The sequence below is a fragment of the Theobroma cacao genome, chromosome 6 (genome assembly GCF_000208745.1).
Source record: "Theobroma cacao cultivar B97-61/B2 chromosome 6, Criollo_cocoa_genome_V2, whole genome shotgun sequence".
Classification (NCBI taxonomy): Eukaryota; Viridiplantae; Streptophyta; class Magnoliopsida; order Malvales; family Malvaceae; genus Theobroma; species Theobroma cacao.
The window spans coordinates 18,471,713-18,497,170 of record NC_030855.1 but is presented as its reverse complement, the minus strand read 5'-3'; the positions used below and the strand labels follow the sequence as shown (position 1 = coordinate 18,497,170).

Genomic DNA, 25,458 nt, shown 5'->3' with positions numbered 1-25,458 from the left:
GATTCATTAAAATATTTTTTATTATATATTTTTAAGATTTAAACTTATTTTAAATGTGTATTCATCAAATGACGATCATTGAAATATTGTTATTATAATTATTAGTAAGATTTGTTCAATTTATAAATAAAAAATTTATGCATTGAATGATTTCATTAAACTTTTTTTTAATTTTAATAGTATTGTATAATTTAAACATTAATATTTTAAATTATTTTTTAAAGTTAAATATTAATATTTTTTATTATTTTAATATTTTAAGTTAAATATTAATATATTATAGGTTTAGTATAAAAGTGTTTTTGTTGTTCTCTGAAAAATGTCTTACGCCTTTCAAGACCATAAGACATTTTACGTGGTCACCCTTATTGACTTGTAAAATGTTTTATATTTGAAATCAATATTTTGTCTTTCAAACAATTATAAGTCTTAAAAATGTTTTTTGAAAAATATTTTACTTCAAAACAAACGTATCCTTAATTACTTTAAGAGTATAATTTTTTACTTTAATTTTTCTTATAATTTGTTGTTTTAATTTAAGCAATTATGTAATATGTCATATGCTAACATAAAAAATTAAAAAACTTCAATAATGTTATTTTACTTTTTCAAATTAAATAGCTATAAAGTAATTGTTAAAAATATTAATACGAATTTAATTATTGATGAATTTGAAAATATAAAAACATGTTAAGCATAGCTTACAATACTTAATGTAGAAACTCAATATTTATTTTTATTTATGCTTTATGTCTATTTATATTGATAAATTTAAAAATATATATTCAAATTGTTAATAAAATTTTATGTTATAATTTAATTTTATTTTAAAAATAATTAATTTTTAATCCGAATGAAAGCATTGATCGGATTCACGGCTTTGTATAATTACTCTTTATTCATGCTCGTACAAAATTTTGGATCCCCAGTGCATATAAGGACACACTGTTTAAATTGGCTGGCCTGTCGAAGAGCAGCTATGAGACCTTCACCAACTACAAGATTGGCGAGGACAACAAGCTGACTGAGGAGATCCTCGCAGCTGGTCCAAACTTTTAAATCTGGACCAATGAAGAAGGGAAGAAATTGTTCCATAAATGATCAAAAATGTGAGAGAAATAAGATTTTGTTGGTCATTTGTAACCTTAATCCATAAATTATTTTTTAGTCAATACTCTATGCTTCAAATATTGATGGAAGTGAATTTAAATTGTTAGTGACATTTTCAAGTAATTTGGGTTGACAGAGTGAGTATTTGGTGCTGGACTTAAGTTTTACTGCATTTTGCTTCAGAAAGACATGGGAATTGAGCGTTAAGGACATTGGGCTGTTAGAAGTTGGAAGCAAGATCTTAAGCACCTTGTTTAAAACTTGGCGGGGTTCTCTTCTCTGTCATTTCAATCTTCCGCCAAAACCTTAAGCTAAAGCCTGCTCTAGAAACAGAGAAAATCCCTCTCTCCCTCGCATTCCCAGGCTACTTCACAGTTTCTCTTATGCAAAATCATAGAAATGAAAGCTATAAGATCAATTTACTACACCCATAAACACTTCCTTCTCCTTAATCCCACCAGAATCCCTATTTCCATCTCCTTCCTTTCCCGCCATTTCCACTTAACCAACCCCCGGTTCGCTCTAAATTTCCCTGAAACCGATGGAACCGACAAAACCCCTCGTGTGTGGACCGTCTACGAGCCACTTACCGGTGAGCTCTCCATCCGTAGCAGCAAACAGAAAAGCACTAACCAGGACGTGGAGTCGGGTTCCGGAGACGAAGAAAATGCGGATTTCGAGACTGAGAGGACTTATGGGAAGGCCAAAAATGCTAATTGGAGCAATGGAACCAAAATCCACAAGGGATTCTCAGGTTCTAACGATAGGGCTCGTTATTCTCCCAAGGAGAACACTGATGGGATGAGCCGAAAGAAGACGTTTTCGGTTAATGGGTTGGGACTGGACATAGTTGGGAATAAGAAGAAAGGGAAAGGTAAAGTTAGGTGGGTTTGTGAGGATTGTGGATACTCAGATGGACAGTGGTGGGGAGTTTGCCGTTCTTGTGATCGTTCTGGGACGATGAAGAGGTTTACGGAAGGAGAGACTAAGAACAGAGGGTTAGAATTTTCGGAAACTGTGTTGCGGTCTTGGCTCCCAAAGGATGCAGGGGATGTGGAACCGGTTAGATTGATGGATGTTAACTGTGGGATTAAGAAGATGGATTACCGGATTCCACTGTAAGTTCCTTTTTTTTTCCCCCAAAGTTAAAGAATTTGAAAACATTCTATTTAGGTATATATATCAATACATGTTTTTGTTTGGTAATATGTAGGCTTGGACCCTTTGGTAATGAAGTTGCTAGGGTGCTTGGTGGTGGCCTTGTTCCAGGTTTGGTTCATGTTCATAATCTTTCTGTTGATTAATTTTGAAATTATTGCCTCTAAAAAGTTTGGAAAAGAAAGAAAAACATGATAATGTGGTCTGAATGCATCTTAAATAATTGCTTAAATTTGATATGTTGAGTTAATGAAAGCTTATTCCATTTGTGTATAATTTTCTGGTTTAAAGGTTCATTGGTTTTGATTGGTGGTGATCCTGGTGTTGGAAAGAGTACCTTACTGTTGCAGGTACAAGTTTGCAGCATTTGAGGGTGTCCGTTCTTCTTTCTCTTATCTTTTTTAAGAAAGGATACTCTTCTGTTGTCAACTCATGTTGACATTCTTTTCTTGGCAATAGCTGTCTTATGATGTTAAATTCTCTTCTTACTCTATAGATGGCTGCTTTAATTGCTGAGGGGCAAGACTCAGATGAACCTGCTTCTGTAGTATATGTCTCTGGCGAAGAGGTTTGTTTTCGTGAAGCCTCATACTGGTCAGCTCTCCAAGCTTTACTACATTGCACATATAGATAAGTCATTGACCTTAGCACTATTAAGACAACGCCTGTTTTTCCGTGAATATGCCAGCATGATGATATTAACTTGGTAAGTTAGAGTGTTAAAATTCATTTGTGGCTTCCTTGTGTCAGAGTGTTGAACAAATTAGCAGCAGAGCTGAACGCATGAAGATTGGAGCAAATGATCTTTTCCTATACTCTGGAACGGATATTGAGGTATATGATTCTGAATTTATTTTCACTAATTTTGCTTATCATCATCTATCTGTTATTCTTTACACCACTTGTTGACTCATAATTCTGTCAATATGATCTTATTGGCCCTTTTGGTTTCTCTTTTATTAAAGGAGTAGTAATATATTTTTCTGCTACTACTGGATCTACCGTGAAAAGTAAGCTTTTTCTGTTTTAAATTACCATGACTCAGTTATTAATTCGATTACTTCAAAAGCTTAAAATTACTTACTCAATCACCTAGAAAAGCTTAAAATTACTTACTCAATTACTTGAAATGCTTAGAAAGATGCAGCCACATCTTTTCACTGCAAAAGGGTGGCAGGATCTATCTGGAGGAGCAGGGAGAGTCTGAAACATTAGGTTTTCTGGTATGAGCAAACTGAAAAAGGCTCTTTGCTAGGTCTAAAATGAGCCTAGTGCATGAGGATTGACATTGTGTGATATTGGGAGGGATGGATACATGCAGCCATATGCCTGCTTTTTGGTGAGGCTGTATCTGCAACCTGAACCTATGACCTCCTCTCATATCAAGCAGCCTTCCTGTTGCACCAAGTTTCATCTTCAATCAATTGACTGCGTATAATTGCGAAATCTTTTTCTTAAAATTTTCCCCCTCTTAGCTGTTTTGTCCATTTATCTTCCAGATTGAAAGAGTATTGGTGATCTACCATATTGGAAATGAAATGGATGATTTTCCTTGTACAGCTAACCAGTTGGTGAATCTTAAAATAATTGGTGGAATTGCTGCCTTTCAGGACATATTGATGAAAATTCAGCCCCTCTCGCCTCGGGCTCTAATTGTTGATTCAATTCAAACGGTGTATTTAAAGGAAGTTACTGGAAGTGCTGGAGGTCTCTCACAGGTTGGAATATTTTTGCACCATAACCTTTATGGATTCCTTTTGTCCTTACCCTTTGGCATTACGTACGGATTGACTTAGTTCTGAGCCTTATATGTTAAAATCGTTAGCACTACATAAACCATTTTCTCTTTGTAATGTTTTGTACTTCCTTAAGTAATCCTATTTTTCACATAAAGTTCAACCAGTTTCCCTGTTAAGTTGTTAGCAATGGCTATATAAAAAGTTTTATAGAACAATATACTTGTGTGTGTCTTTTAGGGAGTGGGGGTGTTTAATTCTCAGTTGCTGTGAGGGCAGTATTTTTGCTAAGGAGTGACACTATTTAGTCAATGACAGGTTAGGGAATGCACATCAGCTTTGCTGCGGTTTGCAAAAAAAACCAACATCCCAGTTCTTTTGGTAAGCATAAAATTCTTACTCTTAAATAGGGTAATTGAATATGTGGGTTTTTATTTATTATTTTTTTGACTTGTTATGTCAAATTTGGTAGTATGTTAAATAAACAGATAGTTTTTATGAACATGGTTTGGATGGTTCCCAAGCATTTCTTTTGTGTGGCTGCTCCTTTAGTTTAGCTGTTTGGATTTGAAGATTTCTATATTGTGCTCAGCTATTTAGGGGAGATTTACTATTAATGTTTATTCTTCAAGCACATTGCTGGTGCTTAGTGGCTAAGAAAACGAAGTCATGCAAATGTATATTTATTGCTGATAATTAAGCTGGAGGTATGCTTCTAATGGAAGGGCCTTTCTGCTTTTAGCACTTGAAAGGGTGCAAGGAAATGAATTAACTGACTAAAAGGAAGCATAGCATGAGACTGTTGAAGGATAGAGCACTTACATGATGTTCTCAAGCAAAGTTAATCTGCATTAGATGGTAATCTGGTAATTCGGGCAAGATGATTTACTGTTGCCTCTTGACAGATGATTGATGATAAGCATGTTAAAAATGATAACTTGATTGTCATAGGGTTAGATGGATGCTAACCAGGTGATTGCTTTTAATGTCTAATATATATCCTGTGTTTGATGCATTTTGGCTGTTTGGGGTTGAACCTGCACAGTAGTTGCAAAAGGTAGATAAATACTAATGATTTATCTTTATTGCTAAGCTTTTGGCAATAGACATGGTGGTAAAGAAGTGAGAGGAGACAAGAATAGGTCATGGATTTAAATCTTATCATCTATAAGGAAAAGAGAATGAGAGCGATGTGGGGATGGAGAGGATTATTCTTGAGCACATGCATAATATGGCAGAATTTGGTCATACAAATTCAGTTGTCATACTTTATTTTTATGAAAAGGTGCTCGAGTAGGCTTTTTACGTCTTAGTCTTCACTTCTTCACATTGAGGTATACATTTGTGCTTGTGCTAATAAATTTTTTAATGAAAATGTTGCATGAGTAGGCTGATATACATGTTTTGCTGACCTTTGTTTGCTTTAACTTCATCCAGTCACATTATTGGTTCTGAGTTCTGCTTTCAGACTTTTCCTCTTCTTTTTTGTAATGCCAGGTTGGGCATGTTACAAAATCTGGTGATATAGCAGGACCTCGTGTCTTGGAGCACATTGTAGATGCTGTCTTATATCTGGAAGTTGGTACCTTGTTGCCTCTTTTTATTTTTCACTATTGCTACTTTTGTTGTCTTTGTGTGGGTTTCTTTCTTTATTACACATCTCCTTTTTTTTATTTTTTTTAATTGGGTACAATGTTGTATGCTTCAGTTTATAGAAGCTCCTAACATTAATACAAGTTCAACAAGTTGGAGATACTGCATTTTTATCCTTGGAAAATTGAGTTACTTTATCCTTTGGTGAAATTGCCGTCTCATTTTATTCTCATCTCTCTAGAGCTTTTATTTTTCCCCTTCCACTTTTTTAAAAGTATTTTGAAGTGGCATATTTTGTCAGGTGTCCATACTAGAATTTTCTCACAGAAATTGCGTTAGCAACTATGATCAGTTACAATGTGAATATGTATCTGCCTAGTGATGAATATGGAAAGTATGTGCAGAGAACACTTTTGAGATTTTTGCACAAATGTTGGACAAAAAAGAAAAAGGAGTGTTTTTTTTTTTAAATGAAACACAGGGAAAACTAGAAACACAGATCTACAGGTCATTGCAATTGTGGACTGCTTTTCAATGGCCTGTCATTACAAAAGAGAGACAAAAAGCTTGTTTAAAATGTCGATTATCAGATGTTAGCTCAAATTATATTAGCATCATGTTCTTTAACTTTGCAAAAATTTGCACATATTCTTTTTAATCTTCTTTGTTGATGACTAAAATGCTTTTACTTTCCATGAAATTTGTATTGAAATATAACTGATTGGAATACCCTTTTTTGTTTGAAACTGTATTTTTGGAGTTGTTGATATTTTTCTTCTTCTGACTGTAACCTATTATCCTAGTACTGTTTTTTACTCTTCATATTTTCCATTTCAGAAATAGTTTCCTTAGTGCCAGGAGTCAGTTCTTGAGATCATATATTATGGTTCTGATAACATAAATACTATCATTTGCAGGGGGAAAAGTGCTCATCTCATCGTTTGCTTCGATCTGTGAAGAATCGTTTTGGGTCAACTGACGAGGTACCAATGACAGAGATATTATGCTTTTTGCTTCTATTTAAATAAGAATGGCTCAGGGGGATCCTCAACTTGATTGTATTTTGTATCATCATCATATTTTTATTTTTTCTGTGTTGAATATCTTGTTAATGCTTTGATTTCTTTCAACTCAAATATTTCATGTGAATCCATCACTGGCTTTTGTATTGATGAGCGTTTCTACTGTCAGCTTGGAGTATTTGAAATGTCACAATTGGGACTGCAAGCTGTTTCAAACCCCAGTGAGATGTTTTTAAGTGATCAGAACTCAGATTCAGAGTTTTTAGCTGGACTTGCTGTTGCAGTGATTATGGATGGATCTCGGGCTTTCCTTATTGAAATTCAGGTACTTTCCTTTTATATGTTGTCCTTTTTATCTCATTTGCTTCATGTTTCTAACAACATTTCATTATCTGAGGGTTTCTACTTTTAATGAATTAATGGATATAAAATCTTCTATTTTATTATTGAGTACCATACTTAAAAGGATTATTATGAGTTCAGGACAAAGCAGTGAGCTTTACGATAATTATACTTTTAGAATTTTCTCCCTTGCATGGGGTTTATGGTTTATGATGGATTATTTATCTTTATCATGTATTTCTACAATTGGATCCTTTATTGGTTAAAAGGAAATATCAATATAAAGGTGATTTCATCTATGCAGTCAGAACTTTGTAATGGGTATCCTCTCCCTCCCATCCTCCCAATCACAAAAATAGGACTGTAGAAAGTTCTGGAGGGGTGGTTTTCGAAACCCAAACAAGGGAAAGGATACCATTCTCTTATAGCCCTCCCTTTCCCTCAATAATTTCCAGCAATTTTACTGTGTCAGTCTTGCAACATTTCTTGTTACTATCAGTGTCCAACAAATAATTTTAATTGACTTTATAATCCTGTGTAGGCATTGTGTGTATCTAGCTCAACAGTTTCTAGGCATGTTAATGGAATCCAAGCAAGCAGAGCTGACATGATTATCTCCGTAAGTGCCATTTAGTTCTCCTGTAAATATTTATCTCTGTGCCATGAAGGCCATCTTTTCTGATACTGTTACTTTTACTTATGTAGGTTTACAGGTTTTTTTTAGCAGTATGTAGTTATATTATATGTCATATGCTGTGATTTCCAGTCTCTTACCTCAACTGAGGTAGTCAAATGCTCATTTTCTCACTGCTAGTCTCAATGGTTAGGTTTTAGTTTATTACGTTAATTGTAATGCTGATGGATCCTGCAGTGAGATGATGAGACCAACCTTCAAATTTTCCATTACCTCAAGGCTTGGTGATTGTCCACTTATTAACATATAAGAAATTTGTCAATAGTGAAGTGAAAGGAGGGTTCCTCAGAAAGGTTCCCTCTTGTATCTTCAGTGTCAAGCATTGGTAAAGGTTTTCATCAGCTTGAATAATTAGGTTTTTCTTGAAAAGAAATGTTAATTATGAATGAAAGGTAAGGAAATAAGTACTCATTTTGGAATATTAGACTTTTCTAATTATGAATCTCAGAAGCAAATTATCTTATAATTAATTTAATATAGTTTAACAACTTGAGTTACTTGACTTTTCAATTTTCATCATTTTGATGAAAAAGGCAATTTGAACATTGGTATTTAAGTCAACTCATATCAGCAATCTCTACTCTCATCTTGCGGTGTAGGACTGGGAGTCTTATTTTTGTATGTCATTGTAATATTACTCAACAAGAAATCGTAGTGGTTTAAAACATATTTGCCTTATTACTTTACACGGTTTCTTCTCCAATATTGAACTAATTAGAACTTTTGAGTTAGGAATCAATCATTTGCGTGCTTTTACACATTTTGGTAACATTAGACTTTATTATTCTGCATTTACAAGGCTGCAATTCTGAATTGACTGTTTTAATGTATTAATTGTAGGTCCTTGCCAAGCAAGCTGGTCTAAAGATCCAAGAAAATGTAAGTTACTGTTTACTGTTTGTCCTCTCTGAGTCATTGTCCACTACTTATGGTTTGAAGTTCAGTACTTTTCCCTGTTCACCCTTATGAAATGAGATTTTTACTTCTTCTTTGATTGTGATTCCTTGTGTTTTTAGCATATTCTGTTAAGCATTGTCAATATATTGAAATTTAACTTATATTTGGTCGTGAATGTTTCAGCATTTGGATCTTTTAGTTACAGTAGTACAAAAAAATGAATGTATATTATATGTTCTTTTTAATATAATTATGTAATTTTTCTCACTTTATCATACCAGGCTGTTTTTCTAAATGTTGTCAGTGGAGTGTCATTGACAGAGACTGCTGGGGATCTTGCAATAGCAGCATCAATTTGTAGCAGGCATGGGATTTGTTTTGTTTAAGCTATGAAGTTTTTTCAGTAGATTTTGATTCTAGAATATAACTTTTTACTTGTTTTTCTTAATTCCTTCACTTTCATTTTATCACACCTGATTTCTACAATAAGGTTGCTATGTTCCATTTCATTAGTAATGACTCTATACTTGGTAAAGGCTTACAAGTTCCTGCACGCAGCACCTGAACAACATATTTCGTACCTTTTTTCTTGTTTTGGTAAATTATTTGATATATGTTGTTCTAAATTGATAAACATATGCTTCTTGTCTTGCTCAGCTTCTTAGAGTTTCCTATTCCCAATGGAGTTGCGTTCATTGGTGAAATTGGCCTTGGTGGTGAGCTTCGCATGGTAAGCATATGCTTTCCCTGTTATTACAATTACCTTGACAGTCTCCTTGTTGTGTTCATAGCTTCAAGTTCCAGTTTCCTTTTCTTTTCCGGGGGCAGAGGTTGGGGAAGGGGCATCCTTAAAATTCATCTGTTAAGCTTCTGATACAAAAATAGAAATCATGTCTTAGAAAATCCAATTTATACAGAACTTGATAGACTTTGATACTGTTTTGGTGGTGATGCTCTTAAGCTGAACTGCTGAAACTTTTTGGCGACAGCCTTGTTGAGCCTGGCTTTTTCTTCTTTTTTTCTTTTATCATTTGGTAACTTTTGTTCTATTGCAACATTTTAGGTACCGAGGATGGACAAAAGAGTAAGCACGGTTGCAAAACTGGGATATAAGAAGTGTATTGTGCCCATGTCAGCTGAGAAATCATTAGCAACTCTTGATTGTGGGGAAATGGAGATTATTGGCTGCAAGGATTTGAAGGAGGTCATCAATAATGTCTTCACTAAACACTGAAAGAGTTGGACATCATTGGTCCAGAAAATATGTATCACATCCTCTGTATGCTTTGATTTACTTAGTTGTATTTGTATGTAATTCCCATCATGTCAGTGGACATCTAAAGAATTAAAAATTTGACCCAAAGGATTTCAACTTTAGTTCCTGCTCTGCCAATTGGCTTCCAAACAATCTCAGAAGCCATTGAAATGCTTTAGAAAACATTTGTACACAACAAAACCATAACCACTCGGTACATCAAAACCGTCCAAAGCAATGGGATGTAATTTGCATAAAACGATATGAATGCCGGAGATTGAGAAGAAAGCAACAGGCAGCCAGAAAAGAAAGGAGATATCACAAACCAAAATTCTCTGGTGCCGCACGCAATTACTCAATTAAATTTCTTCACTTGATTTCCAAGTCCTCAATGGTCAATATGATTCTCCTCTACTTCTTCCTGTGTCTTCTTTTCCAAGAGCTGTTGTGGGCTAAAGAAGCTTGGTTGATTGGTTGATGAGAGGCACCTTGCCCACATCCTGTCCGTGATCACTACCTTATTCTGTTTTTGGGTAATACGCTGCGCATTACAAAGTAAACATTTATTCACTAGGGATCTAGAGAATGTATTAGCAGGCGACCGTACGTACTTTTGTCCATACAGACTACAAAGACGATGTAAGTCGTTTCCTTCAGGAACTTACATGGAATGGTATGTAAGCATGTCTTCCATTAACAGGACCAACAGTGAAGCCTGTATACCCAGCCATTGCACCATGAATGGCACTGTGAGCGAGGAGTGTGCAGTAGACGTTGTCAGAAGCATTACTTGGTATCGCACGGATCATGTAGGTGGGATCTGCCAGCAAATAAAAGCAATGCTATTTGCTTGGTTATATGGTTTTGTACGATATGGACCATAGAGAATCTAAACAGAGAGTGATGACTAAGACCATGCGGGGTTTTCAGCAACTAACCTATATATTTGAGATTCATAGCCATTTTTTGCTGCTTGCTGAAGTGGTCCTGCATCAAAGTTGACAAACAGGTGCAGTGAAGCAGCAGTTTTAGGAAGTAAAAGTATTCGTGGAATGAAAATTGAAAATATCCCATTTACACTGCTCCCCTCATTTACAAAAAATGGATGGATTTCTGATGAATGCCAAATATAGATCATATCTGAGTGTTGTGGAATGGAGGTGAAGACCCAATCACCCTACACCTAACTTAACTTAGGCAGTTAAACAAATTTTTATCAACGCCATCGACGGAAAATCTTGAGATTAATACTAGAACGCTCACCAGACAGACAGATGATTCAAATATTTGTATGACGCAAAACCAGTAAATTGTTCTAAAAGCATCTCTACCTTTATTTTCTGAGATATCCAAAAACCAATATCTTGGAGCTGCTTGTTCCCTGAAGCATCTTGCTTGTCGATGGTACGGATGTTTTCAGAAAGAAACTCCTGTCCTGCACCTTCAGCTACTACAATAACCATGTGCCCATTTTCTTTTAGTCTTTTTTCAATATATTCCAATAGTCCACCTGCTCCTTCAAGATAAAATGGTGACTCAGGGATCAAACAGCAGTCCACGTCTCTGCTTGCGAGAGTAGCGTACATTGCTATAAACCCTGTGTTTTACATAAAACAACTGGATTTACTTAATGCAGGATGCAAGCAGGAATAGCCATAGGATGATTGTAACAAGAAACCATCTGCAATGTCCGTAGTGATAGACGAGGAAGAAAGAAGTTATCTGGTGCTTAAACCATCCTATGAAAGACATCCTAAGTTCTGAAACAATTGATAAACAGGTCGAAGAAGATCTCAAAAAAAAGTGTCGCCATGCAAATCGATGATTCTTCAATTTAACAAACCACAGAAGATAGGAACAAAATGAAGAAGGTAACGAAACAATGACACCTCTTCAAAAGAAAATACACATGTGGTGTACAGAAATGAAATCAAATAAACATGGCTGCTGGAACTTTGCAGCAAGATGAAATTCAATCTTCATCTGTCTTTCCAAAGACACTCGAGGAAACACAATTCTTGAGTATCAAACCACAGGAACATTTCAGTATAGCAATGCAACATCCGAAATTAATCTTTACAATCATCTACTTGAATTAGCTGCATAGAGGTGTAAAATTTACCGCTGTGCCGACCCATCAACTTGACAAGACCAATACCATTTTCAACACTTTCTGATTCCACATGAGCTGCAGCAATCGCTCGTTGAGCCTCTTCAACAGCAGTATCAAAACCAAAAGATTTGTCTATAGCCTGTTACAAAAGGATCACAAATATTTATCAATATGAGTACTTTTAAAATAAGAAATCATACTAAGTCTGCAACAAAATATGGAGTAGATGACATGGTGTCTGCCAATTGTGCATGCCATAAGTACCGGAATATCATTATCAATTGTCTTTGGAATTCCAGCTACTGCAACTTTGAGGCCACGGCTTTTGATCTCCTGCATATAAGATAGGTTTATAAAAAACTAATCAGATGCTGACAACCATTTTCAAATAAACATCTCCCTAAGTTATAGTTGTGCAAAATTTACACATAGGACAGCCATTTGGTCCTAAGTTCAATCTTCAATAACAAAATCCATATCAATTACCTCAAATATCACAGAAGCTCCTTTCTGAGTTCCATCTCCACCGATGATGTATACCTGAGATATATCTAGTTTTAATGCTCAAATTCACACGTGGAATCACTTGCCAAATGTAAAGGCAGTATATGTTGAATATCAAATCTTATTTGTACAAACTACGAACGCCAGACCAGGAAAGACATACCTGATTAATTCCTCGATCTTGAATGCTATCAACAATCTTTGAGGTATCATTTCCTCCTCTTGACGTTCCAAGGATGGTACCACCACGTTTATGGATGTCATTTACAACTCTCGGTGTCAAAGGAACTGTGTTTCGAGCATAAAAACCTTTGTATCCTCCCTAGAAGAACAAATTAGCCTCAAACAATTAACTAACCACTCAATGTACTGAAATAAATGATGTTCTGAATACACTTACTTCAATCCCAAGAACTCTAGTGACACCATACATGTGGTATAATCCACAAACAATTTCCCTAATCACTGTGTTTAGACCAGGGCAGAGGCCACCACATGTTACAATGCATGCATGAACTTCATCAGATTCAAAGTACACCTGAAAAGATATAACAATAAATATCATTCTATCCGAATTTGAATAAGAATAGGAAAACCCAAAATTTTAAATGCAAAGACGCAAGAATTTCCAAACCTTCTGACGAGGCCCTGCTCGCCTAAAATGGGTTCCTCTCGGACTATCTTTTTGAACAACAATCTGTGAAGTGTGCATAGAAAGCAGAACACCATGTTCAGAAAGAATTACAGCAATTGCTGTGACGCAATGAGTTCAACTATTACACTGAAACAAGTGTGCAACCCAGAGCAAAATAAGTCATTCCCATGTTTATAAACAAGAGCTTATGTTTTACACACCATTACTACAATAAACTAATGTATCAAAAGAACCTGTGTCAGAATTTGAATGAAAGCGATATCTGTTGACGAAGAAGAATCAATAGAACAAAGAGCAAATTATGTGACAGATTTCATTTTTACCTTTTGGGCAACCGTATCATCAACGTTAACGAAGTACTGCCTGGTAGAAACAGAACAAAATAATTTCATGTAGAAAATCATTTAAAAGCAAATGCATCAATAATCAGACACTTAAAAAAAAAAAAGAAAAAAAGCTGATTTTATGACAAAAGACAAACTTACTTCACAACTGAATACGCAGGATTGTCTTGCAATGGATTCGTATGTGTCTGCCCAATTAAAAAAAGAGAAAAATGTGAGAACAGAGCACAAATTTTGGGTTAAAAGAAAAAGTTCATTTTTTTATAAGCTGCATGCAAACAGAGCCTTAAAGATTATTTATTACTTCTACTTAGTAACAAATAGTATAACTATATGCTGGGTAATTTGTGCTTGACTCTGTTTAACTTGAATTTTCTCATTTGATTTCATTGCTTTTCTTTTTCTTTGACTTTCGTACAGAAACCAAACAAAAGCTTAAGAGAGAGGAGAGTTAATTTATTTTTACAGGGAGGTCATGGATATAATCAGACAAGTGAGGGACGTCTTCGAGAACGTAACCACAGTCGCCGGTGACGATTTTGGGCTCGGTGATAGTCGTTGAATCGCCCATGTTGGTGTTGGCCGCTCTGGGACTTCTGGAACCAGAAAGAGGCAAGGTGGAGTAGTAACGCCGGTGATTGGCGGTTGCAGGATAAGTGTTCGTAGGGTCGAAGCACCGGAACCTGGGAGTGATACGTGAAGCAGAGCAGGAAATGGAGTCCATCGAGAGTTGAGAGAGAAAGAAAGAAACCAAGGATTCCAAGATGCGAGAACAGGCGCGAAGAGCGTGGAGCTATATATGGCCGTTGACAGGGGTCCCATTGGTTCCATTGGTCGGTAAAAAAAAATATTAATTCTATCAAATAATATTAGCAATAGAATTTTTTAATAAAAATTGTAAATGAAAAGTTATGTTTGTTTTTTTATATTATAATTCAAAGATATTATAAAATATAATATGAATAGTTGTATTTTTGTAACCTATTCGTTGAAACAATAATTTTGTATTTTGAGGTGTCTTTAAAATATAAAGATGATTAATGAAAAAGTTGGTGACACTCGAAAGTCTATATAAAAAACTTTTTGTTAATTTGATAGACAAAAACAAACAAGATAATAGCATAAAAGTATTATCTTTTGAATAAAAAATTAAAAAATAAAGATACATTTTATCATATTTCAAAAATATTCAAATTCTTTATAATTTATTTATAGTAAAAAATAACGTATAAGGTCAAAACAACTATACAACCCTTGAGTGTGTTTAGCAATTTACTTTCATAAGTTTAAGACGATTTTAAACGTTAATTGCATTGTATCCTTAAAACTATATCACATAATTCCTCATTGCATATAGCATGATGAGGGCAAAATAAATTTTAAAATAATGTAATATACCTTGAAGTCAATTTTATTAGTTTCCTTTAAATTCCAACTAAACTCCATTTATACTAAAATTTTATTGTATTAGTAAATTTTATTATTGTTTAATCAAGTAAATTATTATTTTTTTAAATAAAATAAAATACTCATACATCTTTAAATTTCAATCAAAATTTCAAATAAATTTATTAATTTTTGAAATGAATACTCCGCTTTTTTGTCCCAAAAGTGTAAATATCATTAACAAAGATTATGAAAATACTCAAATATCATTTTTTTTATTAATTTAAAAAATTATTATTATATTTTTTGGAAAAAATAAAATAAATGGGAGAGCATTGAATCTGGTGCTCCCCAAGGGAGGGAGTACCGATTGGTGCTCAATATTTTTTTTATTTTTTTAAAATATATAATAATAGTAATTTTTTAATTAATAAAATATATGTAATAGTAATTTTTAAACTAATAAAAGATAAATTTATTATTTCAATATTATCATGTCATCAAACTAACAAAAATATTAACGGGTAATCTATATGTCCAGCAGAAAATTTTTTTGAAGGTAAAATATTTATTTCAAAAATTAATAGACTTAGTTAGAATTTTAATTAAAGCTTAAGAGGTAAGATATTTTACTCAAAAAGATAAGTAGATATTTTTTATATAAATAATAGTCAGATATAGTGGAATCTCAAAGGGGGCATGATTCTTTTAACATCTGGAATATACCGCAGGAGAAATTTATTTTAAATTAAATGAATGTTGACGTGTCATGTGAGTTAAATGGTTTTACTGATTATAATCATATTAAGAAACAAAGTGGCAGATTTGTGTTATAAGAATTAGAATTAAGCATAAGTTAAATTAACATATTAGTATCAGGACAAGTTATATGTTTAGAGCAAGCAGAGAAATGGAAGTATAGAAAAGTGATAAGAATGGAATTTTATTTCCACTTGAAGCAAAATGCAATAGAAATGAAAAACATGCCTTCAAATTTCAGAGAAGTCGAAAAAGATATGAAAAACCGCCATGATATATATATTCTGCATTCGTTTTCGAATAAAATTTATGTGGAATTGCCCAGTGGCACGTGGCGTCAAGAGATCAATGGCAGGTGGAATAATATAATTAATCTTGACTTTCCAATTAAATGTTTTGCTAAATTAATGACAATGATTAGCTCATTCGTCTTAATTAATAATAAGAGGCATGTAAGCATTCACTTAATATATTTGAGTTGTTTAGCGTGACTTCACTTGAGCGTAATGATTCATGCGGGGGGGAAACCTGTCCATCGCCATGTCACTGCTTCCACATAAAAACTGTGCATAGAATAGAATGGTGAGATGATGATTTAGTTAAGATTGATAATTACTCACTACCATAACTGCAACGCTCGAAATTTTAATGACATAATCCTTAATTAATTATGAAAACATATCTAATGCATACATATGTCCAATCAAGTTTATTAACTGATTGATTAAATACCGAAAGCAAAGCATGCTTCTCATCTTTGTTTCTCAAATTATCTACTTGTATTTCAGTTGCACGTCAGCAGAGACAAGAATGCCAATTGACGAGCCAACGTCCAAGGAAGGAGAGGACCCTCTTTCTTAGTTTCTCCTATCACATTATTTATTTTTAAGTAAACAGATAATTTAAATATAACATTGTAAGGTTCATTTCTACAGAGCATAAACTTACCTTTATATACTTAGGAACTAAATTTAGAAAGAAAAAAAAAACTATTTAGGGTATGATTAGTTCGTAAAATGTAATACTAGAGAACAAAATATTTATTATGTAAGAATAAAATAAAATAAAATGAGAATATTTATTACATAATTTGATTAGTTTGTGAGAATAAACATCGATTAATATATGGTTGGATGGAGAGGCGGAGGGAGGGAGCTTAGTAGGGGCCTTTGCGTTCCTATAGTTTTAGTTTTATAATTTTTCCTTGTTTTTTTTTAATTTTATAATTTTGTCTTTACTTTTTTAAAAATTCTATAATTTTACCTTCACGAGCATTAAATTTCTTATTTTTGTCCCTTGGACAAAAATCCTGACTTTGCAACTGGTTAGATGTCTTTTGCATTATTAACACGAGATCATAGACAAGTTAGACATAATTCTTACATGGAATTGACTTCATCATTAATTCTAAATGAATGAAGGACATCAAATCTCCAAAACCTTTCTCTTCAGGTGGTATTTGATATTTTGCGAGGAATGTAGTCGTTGGAAATGTGATTACTAGGAAAGTAATTTTGCAATGTTTGATATAGCATAGAAAAGTGATGATTGTAAGCAATGTGATTTCTGAGAAGATTATATTGTAGTGTTTGATTTGAAAATACTTTACTGAAAATATAATATAAATTTACAAAATTACCCTTATATATGAAAATATAAAATTAAAGATATTTACATTTTTTATAACCTAAATTTTTAACTTTTCAATTTATTCCTTAAAATAATAAATAATAGCATGGAAAAAATAATATTAAAATATGTAAAAATACTAAATATTTATTTTTAATAAATTAGTTGAGTTTTAAAGAATTAAATTAATTAATTTAAAATATTTTATAAATTAAATTAACTAAGTAATTAGTTAATTAATTAATTTAAAATAATTAATCAATTAATATTAATCACACATTTATATAACCAATTATCATTTCTAATTAATTCATATGCCCTTTTTGTTTCTTTTTCTTCTTCTCTTTTCTTTTCTTCTTTTTTTCTCACCTTCCTCATTACACCCATCTTTTCTAGCAAACATTACCTTAAAGAAAGGTAAGAAATATGTGACCTCATATATCATGTTCGGGCCCTGTATAAGGTAAGAACCAAAGTAAAGCTTGTCAAGGCAAAGGTTTGCTATATACATGAACAAATTTTGTAGCACAAACGAGTACCCATGTACATAAACTGACCAAAAAACTAGGAGAGAGCACTGATCGATTGCAACTGTGCAATCGACCAGAATTGACTTCGACAGTCACAATCGGCTCAGTTATTCGATGTTGGTTTAGGAGGTCGGCTATAATCGTCGGTTTTGAGTGCTTCACAATTTGGTCGCCAACCACACTTCCTCCCTACCAGAGTTGATCGAAAAACTAAGGGAGAGTGGTGAAATTTAATTTTTAGCCTCTTTGATCCCCTTTTGTCTTCTTTCCCTTCCTTGATTGTTGTATACACTCATCAAATCAACCCTTTTTTTCCCTTTGAAACCTTAAAAAGCTTTTTGGCTTCTTCCTTGGTCCTCATCAATTGTTGTTGTCGACCCCTTGCTACTGTCGTCGTCCTCCTCACTAGTCGCCGATCCCCTCTTGCAATTGCTATCATCTTCCCTTTGTTCAAGCCTCAAGGTATATACAATGTTGAAGAACTTGAGTAGCTGACAGATTATGCTTGCTTTGTGAATAATGAAAATCAATTTTTTTGTATTTTCATGGGTTTTGTGATTTGTGAGACTTTTGTTGTGATTTTTTTTTTTTTACTATGTGAATTGTGAACAATGAAAGCTGGTCTTCCCTGTCCCGGATATGCTCTAGCCTTTAGCAGTCCAACTTATTTGGTTATTTGATTATTGTCTCATGTTTGGACTTTAGCCGTCCAACTTCACAAAATTTGTTGATGAAAAAAGTAATCATAAGGTTAGATGTAGTCATTGTGATAAGTTTTTTTTTTTTTTCATAATTGGGGGAGGTGGGATTCGAATCCTTCTCTTTTAGGTGGGGGGATTATGCACCAATCAATGAGATAAATGTTCGGGTGCGTGATAAGGTTTTATGTGCTGATATAAAAAGAAAAGGAACATTTTCTTTAAATAATCATGTTAAGGTTTGTCCGAAGTTGAAAATACTTCCTGTTGGTGAGGAGAGTAATAAAATGGAATTAGTTTTTCATCAGGAGGAGATGGATCTTTGGGTAGTTGGAAGTTTGATCAGGATGTAATTAGGAGGAGTTTAGCTGAGATGATCATTCTAGATGAGTTGCCTTTTAAATCTGTGAAAACGAAAGGGTATAGGAAACATGTCCTAGATTTCATATACCATCATGATGGTTCATTGCTAGGGATTGTTACAAGATTTATGCTGATGAAAAAACTCATATGAGAAAATTTTTGAGATCATGTATTGGTTAAATATGTCTCACCACAAACACAAGGATTTTAGTACAAAAAATTAATTATTTGTGTCTGACTGCTCATTTTATTGATAAAGATTAAAAGTTGTAAAAAAGAATTTTGAACTTTTGTCCCATTACTAGTCACAAAAGTCACGCTATTAAGAAGGTAATTGATAGATGTTTGGTTGATTGGGGGATTCAAAAGATTTTTTATATTACTGTTGATAATACTAGTTTCAATGATGTTGCAATAGGACATTTAAAGAAAAAATTTAATATTGCTGAAACTAGTATTTTAAGAGGTAATTTTTTCATATGAGATACGCTGCACATATTGTTAATCTTATTGTGATTGATGGGTTAAAGGATATCAATGACTCAATTGCTAATATTAGATCAGTAGTGAGATATATTAAACAATCTCCTTCTAAATTAATCAAGTTTAAGGAGTGTGCTACTAGTGCAGGAGTAGATAGTAAGTGATTATTGAGTTTGGATGTGTGCACCAAATGGAATTCTACTTTTTTGATGTTAGATACAGTTGTGAAATTTGAAAAGGTTTTTGCATCATTTGAGTATTGTGACAGTAGTTATAGACGTAAACTAGTGAAGAATGGAGATGAGGTGCCTGATGATAACGATTGGACAACTGTTAGGAGGATTTCTCTTTTCTTAAAAGAGTTTTATGATATGTCTGTAAATGTTTCAGGTACATCTTATATCACTGTCAATTATTTTCTTGATTCTATTTTTGATGTGTATGACCCTTTGATTGAATGGCAAGAAAATGATTATGTTGATTTGAAGTTTATGATAATGAGAATGAAAACAAAATTTGACGAGTATTGGGGGAATGTGGAAAAAATGAATTTGATGTTGTACATTGCCTCGATTATTGATTCGAGAAAAAAGCTTGCTATGTTAATGTTTTCTTTAGTGAAAAAAATAATGGATGAGGTGTTTCAATAGTATAAGAAATGTTGCAACCCCAACCTCAATCTTATGTTGTTGAAAGTGGTCAAGAGTCTCAAATGTCAATGAGACAAGTCACTGATGGTGAAGGTGGGCATGATAGTGCTATTGTTTCGAGTGGCAAGGATCCAATAACTACTAAGAAAAGATTGGGTGCTTTTAAAAGGCATAGGTTAAACTGTGGCTTGGAGGAGCAGAAATCGGAATTAGATAAATATTTATCTGAGCCATTGGATGATGATGCTAGCGGGAATACTAACTTTGATGTTCTCATATAGTGGAAACTCAATCAGTATAGGTTTCTTATACTTGTTGCTATTGCTCATGATGTATTAGCGGTTCTCATATCAACAGTTGCTTCAAAATCCACTTTTAGTATTGGTGGACGTGTACTTGATGCATATAGCTGTTTTTTGACTCCTAAAATCGTGCAAGCACTTATTTGTACTCAAGATTGGCTATATGGAAAAGCACGTGGTGATTCGAAGCAACTTGAGGATGATTTAGATGAGCTCGATAAACTTGATTTCGATAATTATTTCTTTGTTTTTTTAGTTCTTTGTTTAATTTACCATAATATAGTATCATTTTTTTTCTCAATTTATTTCTTTGTTTTTTTGGTTCTTTGCTTAAAGATTTTATCATATTTGTTATATTATTTTTTAGATTTAACAAAGATTACGTTAAAGCCCATATGTGAAATTGAGACTGGGTTTGACTCTAACTCTGAGTAACGTGTTATTTCTATTGACTATTTTCACTTTTCAAGTAATATTATCCATAAGTGTTATGCATATTTACATTTATAATTTATTTAGATCATCTTAACACAATTATTTATACTAATTATTTTATATTTTAATATTTTTATGAATATGTTTTGGAAAATTATTGCATTGGAGTTGGAGGTCTGAGCCTTCGAGGTCCATCAAATCTATGCTTTGAATTTTAGTAATTTATGTTATCTTACTTTTGGTTGTGTAACTTCTAACTTTTATGAATTTGTAGTATGTACAATTTATTAATTTATGTTGTATTTCTCGAATTTAAATTAATTGCATTACATAAATTACTAAATTGAATTACAGATTATGTACAATTTATAAAATCTTTTTCCCTTATCTTTTCTATTTTATTTAATATTCTTGTTAGCCAATTTAATATATGGTATTTATTGTTTCTTTTTAAAAAATAAGTTACTGATTTGGCATTTTTATAAATAAAGAATATAATGTTTATTGATTTTTACTAAAAAAAATTATATAGTCTTTAATTATATAATTAAAAATAAATCATACAGTTTGAATTACTTATTTAAATAATATGAGTTTGATTTCAATTATAAAAATGAACTTGACACAAATTTAAAATCAAACCCAATACAAATTTTTCAATGATTTTAATATTTTTAGACTATTTAAGCCCAAACTCAAGTTAAGCCCAATCCACCTTCCGACCAATCGAAATTGACCGAAACCGAGGTCAAATTTGATTGATCAGTTTTTCCTTATGACCTGTCAGTCCAGGTCGGTCATAAAGATAATCGGTTTTGGCAGTTTTGGTTTCTCCTGAAACTAAAACTGACTGAAACCAATCGATGCTCACCCCTCCAAAAAAATCCCTGCACAAAGACAACTGTTATAGCAAAAGCCAAAAAGAAAATCCCAAAATACTTTCAAACATAGGAATTCTTTACTGCAACCTAAAAACCCCTAGATCCACAAGCCCACAACCATAAGGGACATATCATCAGAATAAACAAAAAAAGTGAAAAAAAGCAATTTATCAGATAAAGCAAACAATGAGGGGAATCTTGGAAGAAGATGAAGACAAGGAAAAAATAAAAAAAGGGGATCAGGCAATGGGTAGGACAATTGGGGAAACATAAAATTTGTACCTTTCCCTTTACAAAAGGAAAGTTACTTTGCATTCGTGGGAGCATTCCCTCGTCGCATTGTAACGATTTTGCAATGAGAAGATTTCATTTGTCTAAATTGCAAACTAAACGTTGCAAAGACATTATGAGCAACTAAATCAGAAAAAAGGTTGGGAACTTACACCATAATATCATACGCTATCTTAGAATTTCAATCACCATAGATTAGAATTTGAACAAAACTATTTATCCTCTTATTTTTGTATTGAATCCTTAATTTTTTATGTTAAAATAGACAAAATGAAATTTATTGGAGTGCTCAAATGTGAATACTTTTAAGAGGGAGGTTTTGGTTTCAACATAAAACAATTTTTTTTGATAAATATTGTTTGGTGAGATACTTGGTTAATATCTCATCAAAACAATGCTTTTGCTACTTAAATCCTCATTATATTTCTTAAAAAGTTATTATAATCAAAAGTAAAAAAAATCAAAATTAATTATAACACAAATAATAACATAATATTATTATATATTTACAATCTATTATAATATTATTTACTTCTACATCAAAATACATTTTTACAAAAAAACAAAAATTTAATCAAAAACTTAGTTTTTTCATGTGTTTATTCCCTTAATATTATTTTTACAGTTATAAATTTTGAGGTAACAAATAATAAGATTTCATTACGTATCAAATTGTGTAACAATAATACTAACTAAATAAGGTTTAAATGTAACAAAAATCGTAGAATTTGAATTATATTTGCACCATGATACTCATTATCTCTATTTTGAGAATGGTATATTTTCCATTTCTTTACTGCATAAAGCAAAAGAAAAATGGAGGGAGGAACGGCTGGTCATACCCTACATGAAGGGTCCCATCCCACCCATAAGATGCTGAAATGCCAAAGATCAGTAGAGAGACCAGAACGTATCAAAATGTTTATGAAAGCAGAGAATCCAAACTCCTAAACCCCTGAAAAGCGGAACAGAAATGAACATCTTTTTCGCTTCCTTCTTGTATAAACAGCCACCTTAGACTCAGGACTTTTCTCTCTTACAACAAATAATAAAACGCTTTCAGAAAAACAGAGTCCCCAAAACCTTAAAACCACGAAAATCAAACCATGTACAGAACTGCCCTTTCTTGTTTCAGGGCTGTGAAGGTCAGTTTTTAAACTCAAAACCCCTCCTCTAAAACCCTAACAGTTTTCTGTTTGTTTCTCGAGGAAATGCAATATAAAAGAGGACAAAAAAAAAAAGGTTTTAGTTTTTGTCACATGGGTTTTAAGAGCCATTTAATTACATTGTTTAAGATATGAAGTTTTCCAACTCTTGTCTTCTTCCAGCTCTGCGTTTTATCTCTTTGCATCTTATGTAGTGATCTGATTATTGCTATTTGATGTTTAATATATCCATTTGTTTTTTATTGGTTTGTTAAATTGGGTATGTTTTTTTTCCCCTGTTTATGCTGCATTTTTAATGCATCTAAATATAAATGTGCCGTGGCATTAGAAAAAGATACTATGTATATATGTTGATTCATCGAATGGTTTGCTCTATAGTTTTACAAGCTTTGCTCTTTTTTCTTTTTCTCTACTTGGGGAGATGATACTGGGCAAAATTAAACCATTGGTGGGAGGTCTTCTATGTAGTCACTTACAGAAAATGCTTTCTGAACTTTTATGATTAGGGCCGCACTGGCAATTTGGCAGCTGCCCGTTATGCAACTTCAAGTGCTGTTGCTTCTTTGGAGACACCATTAGAAGGCGTTTCCCTTCCACCTGCACTACCTGATTATGTTGCATCTAGTGAAACTAAGGTTAAAACTCTATCCAATGGTGTGAAAATAGCCTCAGAGAAATTACTGGTATTGGAACTTTTCTACACTTCATATACTGAACTGCTATTTTCATTTTTAAGTGATTTACTGCTACTGATTTCTGTTATTTGTTTCATTGGTTATAGTTTAGTGAAGTTCTTTGATTGTTTTATCAGACTCCTGCTGCCTCCATTGGCTTATTCATTAATTCTGGTTCCATTTATGAGACACCAATATCATCTGGTGCCTCCCACTTGCTGGAGCGGATGGCATTCAAGAGCACTACAAACCGCACCCACTTGCGCATTGTTAGGGAAGTTGAGGCAATTGGAGGTAATACATCAGCCTCGGCCTCTAGGGAGTGTATGGCATACACCTTTGATGCCCTTAAGACCTATGTTCCTGAAATGGTAGAATTGCTTATTGATTGCGTGAGAAACCCTGCCTTTTTGGATTGGGAGGTTAATGAAGAGGTATTTTTTATTTAATCATGCCAATTTTCTGATTAAATTGACAGTTGTCTTTTCCAGAATTCTTAGTACAAGGGATCCATGAGTTCTGAGAAGGTAGAATGAGATATGTTTGACACTTTCTGTCCTTTCAAGTGATAACCACATCTGCAAATGTACTTAAATCAATTTTCACCCTTTATATTATAGTTGGAGTATTATGTTTCGATATGGCTGTTGGATGTTAGCAAAGCAACAATGACAGCAAATCATGCACATGCTAAATAGTATCAGTTATATTGTGTGTTCAAGGAAATAGCTTGTTGCAACTAGTATTGCTTACCTCCAAAGAAGGCTTCTCATTTCCTAATTCCCAACCCCAGCTCAATTATGAATTTTTTTTAAAAAAATTCTGTTACATCTAAGCTTATCTGACGAGTCTTCATGGCACCTTCATAATTGTGTAAATTGATAAAGCTAAAACCCACCAGAACAATGGAGAGGAAACAAGTCTTGTGTTTTGGTCTTGTAATTTAAGGAATTGGTACTGGAATAAGTACCATTGATTAATTTTCTGTATTATTATGCACTTCAGTATAGTTATTTCTATCATTCTCTGTATTAGCAAGTTAATAGCTAATATACGTAGATTTATTTTTTAGTGTGTGTAGCTATATATGGGACAGTTTTGTGAGATTGGGGACTCAGTATCTGTTTCCATTGATTATGAGCTTAGAACAAGGATTTTGCTCGTTTTTGCTTTTTTCAGTTCTTTGCCAATTGTTGAGTATTTAGATTATACCACATTCTTGTACAGTTGCAAAAGTTGAAAGCTGAGTTGGAGGAAGTATCAAAAAATCCTGAGCGTTTAATTTTGGAGGCAGTTCACTCTACTGGTTATTCTGGTGCATTGGCTAATCCTCTTTTGGCACCTGAATCAGCGCTAGACAGATTGGACAGCAGTATTTTGGAAGAATTTGTTACTGTAAGAATCTGTCTGTGCTGCTTGTATCCCTGCATGTGTTTTACATGAGTAGCACAATTTTTTCAGTATTTTGAATATGTGACTTTTGTTTTGATTGATATATGTTTTATTCTCTTTCTGTCTTTTTGCTGAATTGTGGTTGATTTGAGGGTTTTAGGAGAACTATACAGGGACTAGAATGGTCCTGGCAGCATCTGGCATTGAGCATGAAGAGCTTTTACAAATTGCTGAGCCACTTCTTTCTGACCTCCCAGCAGGACCCTACCTGGAAGAACCAAAATCTGTTTATGTTGGTGGCGATTTCCGTCGACAAGCTGATGCACCGGTGTGTTTTACTATTCATCAGAAATAAAGTGTCTAAAAACATCACTCCCCCTTTCCCCCCACAACCCC

The 25,458-nt window shown here is 33.3% G+C and overlaps 3 protein-coding genes across 3 annotated transcripts in view; 2 read left to right on the top strand and 1 right to left on the bottom strand.

Annotated features, from left to right (window-relative positions):
• Positions 1,285 to 9,929, top strand: LOC18596043 (DNA repair protein RadA). The gene is made up of 15 exons (XM_018123901.1): positions 1,285 to 2,228; positions 2,324 to 2,379; positions 2,560 to 2,618; positions 2,765 to 2,836; positions 3,019 to 3,102; positions 3,879 to 3,986; positions 4,323 to 4,385; positions 5,502 to 5,582; positions 6,515 to 6,580; positions 6,789 to 6,944; positions 7,503 to 7,580; positions 8,496 to 8,534; positions 8,834 to 8,916; positions 9,210 to 9,282; positions 9,616 to 9,929. Exons 1-15 carry the CDS (start codon positions 1,510 to 1,512, stop codon positions 9,784 to 9,786), a joined length of 1,908 nt encoding a protein of 635 aa, XP_017979390.1. The 5' UTR covers positions 1,285 to 1,509; the 3' UTR covers positions 9,787 to 9,929.
• On the bottom strand, positions 10,096 to 14,160 carry LOC18596042 (ATP-dependent 6-phosphofructokinase 6). Its single transcript, XM_018123902.1, has 13 exons — positions 13,890 to 14,160; positions 13,565 to 13,611; positions 13,403 to 13,442; positions 13,059 to 13,121; positions 12,825 to 12,962; positions 12,588 to 12,746; positions 12,407 to 12,460; positions 12,185 to 12,253; positions 11,930 to 12,059; positions 11,139 to 11,404; positions 10,746 to 10,794; positions 10,473 to 10,627; positions 10,096 to 10,348 (listed from the first exon to the last, which is right to left on the bottom strand). Exons 1-13 carry the CDS (start codon positions 14,145 to 14,147, stop codon positions 10,196 to 10,198), a joined length of 1,581 nt encoding a protein of 526 aa, XP_017979391.1. The 5' UTR covers positions 14,148 to 14,160; the 3' UTR covers positions 10,096 to 10,195.
• LOC18596041 (probable mitochondrial-processing peptidase subunit alpha-1, mitochondrial) overlaps positions 22,789 to 25,458 on the top strand; it is a 5,921-nt gene continuing 3,251 nt past the window's right edge. The window contains 5 exon segments of the mRNA XM_018122506.1: positions 22,789 to 22,975; positions 23,503 to 23,679; positions 23,808 to 24,104; positions 24,898 to 25,065; positions 25,223 to 25,422. Of these exon segments, the coding sequence (XP_017977995.1) occupies positions 22,937 to 22,975; positions 23,503 to 23,679; positions 23,808 to 24,104; positions 24,898 to 25,065; positions 25,223 to 25,422 (881 nt within the window). The 5' untranslated portion in view covers positions 22,789 to 22,936.

Bases quoted from the DNA above. Each gene is read 5' to 3' on its own strand.
- LOC18596043 (XM_018123901.1), top strand. From the start codon at position 1,510: ATGAAAGCTATAAGATCAATTTACTACACCCATAAACACTTCCTTCTC. The intron at 2,380-2,559 runs GTTTGGTTCATG...TCTGGTTTAAAG, and splicing joins TGGTGGTGGCCTTGTTCCAG to GTTCATTGGTTTTGATTGGT. The intron at 7,581-8,495 runs GTAAGTGCCATT...TATTAATTGTAG, and splicing joins GAGCTGACATGATTATCTCC to GTCCTTGCCAAGCAAGCTGG.
- LOC18596042 (XM_018123902.1), bottom strand. From the start codon at position 14,147: ATGGACTCCATTTCCTGCTCTGCTTCACGTATCACTCCCAGGTTCCGG. The intron at 12,254-12,406 runs GTAATTGATATG...TCTTATATGCAG, and splicing joins GAGCTTCTGTGATATTTGAG to GAGATCAAAAGCCGTGGCCT. The intron at 10,795-11,138 runs GTAGAGATGCTT...ACTTTGATGCAG, and splicing joins GGATATCTCAGAAAATAAAG to GACCACTTCAGCAAGCAGCA.